General features: G+C 35.4%; 1 protein-coding gene across 1 annotated transcript; it reads left to right on the top strand.

Annotated features, from left to right (window-relative positions):
- Positions 1-1171: 1171 nt before the first annotated feature.
- On the top strand, positions 1172-4235 carry LOC116031815 (putative pre-16S rRNA nuclease). The gene is made up of 6 exons (XM_031274124.1): positions 1172-1480; positions 1584-1643; positions 1846-1958; positions 2515-2583; positions 3409-3460; positions 3875-4235. Exons 1-6 carry the CDS (start codon positions 1202-1204, stop codon positions 3995-3997), a joined length of 696 nt encoding a protein of 231 aa, XP_031129984.1. The 5' UTR covers positions 1172-1201; the 3' UTR covers positions 3998-4235.
- The last annotated feature ends 1765 nt before the right edge of the window (positions 4236-6000 follow it).

Genomic DNA, 6000 nt, shown 5'->3' with positions numbered 1-6000 from the left:
ATATCACAGAGTCCTACTAGTAATAGAGTTGAATAATAATAAGAGTCCTAACAATTATATTTATTATTTGTTTAAAGTTTAATTATTATTTGATTAAAGCTTAAATTTTAAGAATATTTTAAAATTCGACTATAACAATTTTTTTAATATAGTTATACTTTAAAGTTTAAATATTTAATATAACTATTTTAAAAACATTTTAGAATTGAAACTTTTCAACAAAAAATATTAATTGTTGAATTTAGACAATTTAAAAAAAAAAAAAAAAAAGCAAACAAAAATTTAAAAAAATCCGAACTGTGATAGAAGGTTAGGTTCCGGTTTGGCCGATTCCGGAACCGGAACCGGAACCAAACTGTGGCCATGACTACTAGCAGATACTCCGAAAGGTTACTTTTGTGTCATATTTTACAGCCGTTTGGCACGCCTTTACTTGTTCTAATTTACTTTTCACTCTACACCTTTTGTCTAGGCTTTTAAGGAAAATATATCCTGGAATATGTACCTAGGATTCTTTTTGCCTTGGTAACATTTCACATAAAGTTACTGACTTTTTAAAGCTCTGAACTGTTTGGAAGAGAGTGTATCGAATAGGTCTTTCAACTGGTTAAGTCTTACCTTTCAAGTTAACGTTTCGATTCTTAAGCTTTTATAACCTTTCGTTCGAATAATTATCCTTACTATTCGACACACTATTACTTGGCAAGGTTGACCCTTCCACTTTTCAACCATACCTTTCTGGCTTCAATATTCTAAAAAATGTTTTCCCTCTTTTTTTGGGGAAGCATTTTCCAGTGCAGCCTTCTCTATCTCCAGATGGAAACCCACATCATTGGTGTTGGTCGGAAATCAAACCAGAAAACTGGTTTTTGTCAAAAACTAGTTTTTTAAAAAAATGAAATCAGCCAAAGACCTTGTAGTCTAGTGGCACCCGGTGTCTCGGAAAACACTCTCCCATGGATGATGGGAGTGGGTTTGAACCCTGTTTGCTATTACATTGTAATACAGTCACTAATGCTCAAAAAAAAATGAAACCATTGTTTTTTTAGCTTAGGAAATGAACCAAATATCAAAATAGTTTTTTGTAATGCAATCAAACACGAAAAAGAAAAAAAAAAATTTAAGAAGTCATTTTCATAATTTCAAACACACCTTTAATTTAATATGGAGTAGATCCATCTTCGGAGGAGCAAATGGGATTATGGGAACGGCGAAACAGCTAGTATCCGTAGGCCTATTGCTGCCAATTCCGCAGTCTCCGGTGGCCAGAAAACGCAACAGTCGCCTGAATTTTGTGCGGTTAACTTTACAAAGTACTGCAATCAGGGCGGCGCTGTCAATAGATGAAATTCCACCAAATGCCCTAAGGCAGGCAAGAGAATCAGGCTTGAGCAGCTGTGGCTTCAGCCTTGGCGTCGATTTGGGATTAAGTCGCACTGGCCTTGCTCTTAGCAAAGGCTTCTCTTTTCGTCCATTAACGGTAAAATATTTGCGTGCATTTGCTCCTAATCAGAGATACATATGGACCGTATATGTACCAGTATTTGTTCCTATATATATACTGATAGAATACTCGATGTTAGGTTCTGGAATTGAGAGGGCAGAAGCTAGAAGTTCGACTTATTGATATTGCTCAAAAACAGGTTGTCTACAATTGAGTACCTCACTAAATATTTGTTTTATTTGATTTATATAGATTTCTATGTTAGGTCATTGAAATCTGAGTCTTTGTTATAATGAGAAGGGCATTAATGCTTATAGATTAGAGATATGGAAGGAGTCTCTGTCATTTCTTTCTCCTGGAATGTAAATATTGATGCAAATTGGATTTCATTTGTAAATTAGGAGGTTGATGAATTTATAATTGGGCTTCCATTATCTAGTGATGGGAAGGAGACTCCACAATCAAATAAAGTTCGAAGTGTTGCAGGTAGATTAGCAGTTCGAGCTGCTGAGAAGTAAGAGATTGTATAAATACATAGAACATTGTTGGCCTTTTTCTTTTTCACTAGTTTTGTTCTAGTATTTTTGTTATTTGTTGGGCGAGGCCCGTAAAGGACCAAGTCTATCAATTGGTGGCTAGGGGGTTGTTGGGCGATCGAGTCCCAAAGCAAAAATTGTGCAGTTGAAACTGGCTGGTGTTGGGAAGGGAATTATTGGGCAGAGGCCGGTAAAGAGCCAAGTCCATCAATTGGTGGCTAGGGGATTGTTGGGCGGAGGCTCGTGAAGGGCCAAGTCCAGCACCTTGCCTCTTGAAAATATGATGGCGGTCTATAAAGAAATAAAGTTGCAACTTCGTTACTAGCTATGGCTTTTGGCGTTGTGGCAAGCGTTTGATCCTAACATTATTGATGCTCAACTTTGAGTTATTTTTTTCACTTTATTATTTAGCACTAATATTTGTGTTGAGACATATGGAGAAGTCACTTTGAAGGAAGTCTAAAATGCAATTTGCTACTTAAGAACTCATTCTCTTGCTATCTCTGATGTATAATGAACTCAGTTCTGAACTAGGGGCTGGAGAGTATACCTGCAGGAAGAGTATGGGACATCAACTCAGGCCATGAGCCGCATGATTGATATGTATGCGTTCTTTTTATGCATCTTGATAACATTGTATTTATTATGACTATGTGGTCCTTGTATAATATCTGGAGTTTTACGTATAGCTATGTTTTACTTTTAGCAGCATAGTATTTTCACATATTATTTTGGGCATGGAAAGGGGCATCAGAATTACAACTAGTGATTTTGAGTATGTTCTAATAAGATGAGAAAGAGCTCTCTTTTTACAATAAAATGCTGCATAGTTGCAGTGACTGGCAAACAAGTTGTCTCGGTACTGATTTGTCTCGTTGGTTTATGCTAGTTAGGACTCAGGAATTGGAGCCTTAGAATATCGTTCAATATTGTGTCAACTGATTGTGGTAGAATAGAAACAGTTTGCCTTAAACAGACTGTAACCTACAATCAAATTGCAAGATGTATTTATCGAAGCTTCAGCTAAAATAAGATAAGAGAAGAAGAATATAATTAAGATTACTCGACTAATACAAATGCTAACTAGTCCTGTATATATAGGGTACCTATTGATACATTTTTAATTGTAGTGATAGAACATAGGTGATGGGGAACTCAAGGGCTGAAGTGTGAATATCAGGAGCTCATAAATAGCTATTATTTACATATCAACATTATGCAAGCTTTTGTATCAGTTTCCTCTTACAGTTAGAGTGGAAATAGGTGTCCTGTAGAGGCATCTTTTCTTATTATTTATTTGAGTTATATGCATATTATTGAAAGTTTCAGGACAAGATGCTTGCTAAATGTGCACTGATGTAGGAATTCCAGACAAAAGACGGAAATACAACCATAATTTAAACAAATCTTGTAATGTTTGTTTTTCAGGGGCCTCAGCAAATCTGCTCGTCAAGGGAAACTTGATGCCTATGCAGCTGTGGTATGCATTTAGATTTGTTCTTATTCTATGGTGCCAGTTTTGCCAGATGCAAAAATAGGATGTAAACTTGTAACCAATCAAGATGGCTAAGGATACAAACTTGTAACCACAAGGTCACGAGTTCGAATCCCGCCCTCTTGGTTTGAGCCGGTCAGTTATGGGCAACCTAGATTGGTTTACCTTCTTGTGGTCCTTTGCTGACTAGGGTCACAAGGCAGGGTTTACTCAATGCACATCCTCGGATAGTGGTTGCGGGTTCCCTCGTCACCCAAAAAAAAAAAAAAAGGATGTTGTGCATATGATGAATAACCTATCATTTTTGTTTTCGTTTTTTGTTCTTGTTTTAATTGGAGGTGAGTAGTTTGTGTGCTTAGCAACTGATTGAATTATGCATTCTTTCTGGTGCAACTGCAGATGGTGCTTGAGAGATATTTCTCAGCCTCAGGTGAGGGGATAGAACTTGTTTTACCCAAACAGTTGGAACTCCAAAACAAGCTCAGAAAGGCATCTTCCATGGAAGATGAATTTGATAGTTGACATTTAACATTTCAAATACGGATGCGCCCATCTTTCCGTTTTGAGCTTACACATGTACACAACCATATGAGTTCATGAGCGGTAGAGCTATGAGATCCTTAATCGCAAACCAAGGATGACATGTCATTTTGTTGTCTTAATTAACAGTTAGAACTTCGAAGGGAACAAGGAAAATTGAGAAATAGTTAAATTACTCTCTTGAAAACTATGCTATCTCAGTAAGTTTATTGTGATTCAAGACCATGATTTTGTCACAGCCTAAGGATCAAAGTAGAAATTCATAAACATAAAGGGGCAGGGAGAGATTGACAGCAGAGTGTAGGGAGAACAGCTAGGAAGTGATGGGGAAGAAAATTAGAGTTTCCATTCATTTATTTATCAGAATCAGATCATTCAAAATCCGAAAGTACTAGCACGGGCAGCTAATTCGAACTCTAGTGTGTGTACTTGGGAGAATTTTCCCCTTCATTGTATTCGTTCATTGATTAATTGAATTTTTTATCTCAAAAAAAATCCAAAAAGTACAAAATTGAAAATGGAATAAGACATAATAATAATAATAGAATCCGTTGCCTGACATTTCAATCATAACCATTTAACTACCAGCCTTCATTGTGTCATTTTGGACTTAGCCCAATTCTCTTACAACTCTGAAATAATTGTGCTTCAATCCCCCCGAGGATGTGCTATTCTCCAACAGCTCAATTCATAACACCTCTTCCTGGCAAATTATGTGTTGTCCACGATTCAAAACAATGTCGTTTTGATGTTAAAATGAAAATTTTTCTTGTTCTACGTACATGTTATAATAATGAACATTCTGAGATAAGAAAATGTATTTTATGTGTTAGAATAATGTACTTTGTGTTAGAATAATATTTTTTTTTTGAAAAAAGAATAATATACTTTATATGTCTTAGAATAATGAAATTTTATGAATAAAATAATGTATTTTATGAGTTAGAATAATGAACTTTATGTGTTAGAATAATGTATTTTATGATTTAGAATGGGGTATAATGTACTTTTTGTGTTAGAATAATTAAAATTTTGGAGTAAAATAATGTATTTTATTAATGTACTTTATGTGTCAGAATATTGTATTTTGAGTTAGAATAATTTATTTTATGTGTTATAATAATGTATTTTATTAATTAGAATAATGTATTTTATGTAGTTTTGGACCGTCGTCCACAGCTATGCAATAATGATGTCCTCTTCCTCTAGTAAATTCTACCACTACAACATTGTTCTTCTCCACCATACATTTTCTCAACATTGCTACAGGCTCTATTAGAACTTGTCCATCTAGACTTGTGACTAGGGGCTCATTTTGCACATTCACTTGAGGTCCTTATCTTCTTTTTTACTAGGTGAATGAGCAATCGTTATACCCTGCACCACGGTGCACATAGCAATGTGTACCCAAAACGAAGTCGTTTCGATGTTAGTGGACGCGGACGCGAATGACTCCAAGGAATTCATTATCTATAATACACATAATCATTATCTAGAATACACAGAACGTTTGCCTAGAATACACAGAATGTTTGCCCAGAATACACAGAATATTGACACAAAATACACAGAACTCACATTCGAATGCACAAACACATCACAACCTGTGTTAATAACATGAATACACAGAATATTGACACAAAATACACAGAACTCATCCTCCTAAACATTCGAATGCACAAACACATCACAACATGTGTTACTAATATGAATACACAGAACGGTTGACTAGAATACACAGAATGATTGCTTGGAATACATAGAACGATTACCTAGAATACACAAAAGAATATTGACACAAAATACACAGAACTCACATTCGAATGCACAAACACATCACAACATGTGTTAATAACATGAATACACAGAATATTGACACAAAACACACAAAACTCATCCTCCTAAACATTTGAATGCACAAACACATCACGTGTGTTACTAACATGAATACACATAACGGTTGCCTGGAATACACAGAATGATTG

Source organism: Ipomoea triloba, chromosome 10, assembly GCF_003576645.1.
Source record: "Ipomoea triloba cultivar NCNSP0323 chromosome 10, ASM357664v1".
Classification (NCBI taxonomy): Eukaryota; Viridiplantae; Streptophyta; class Magnoliopsida; order Solanales; family Convolvulaceae; genus Ipomoea; species Ipomoea triloba.
The sequence above is the reverse complement of the archived record's forward strand: the minus strand, read 5'-3'. Positions and strand labels throughout refer to the sequence as shown.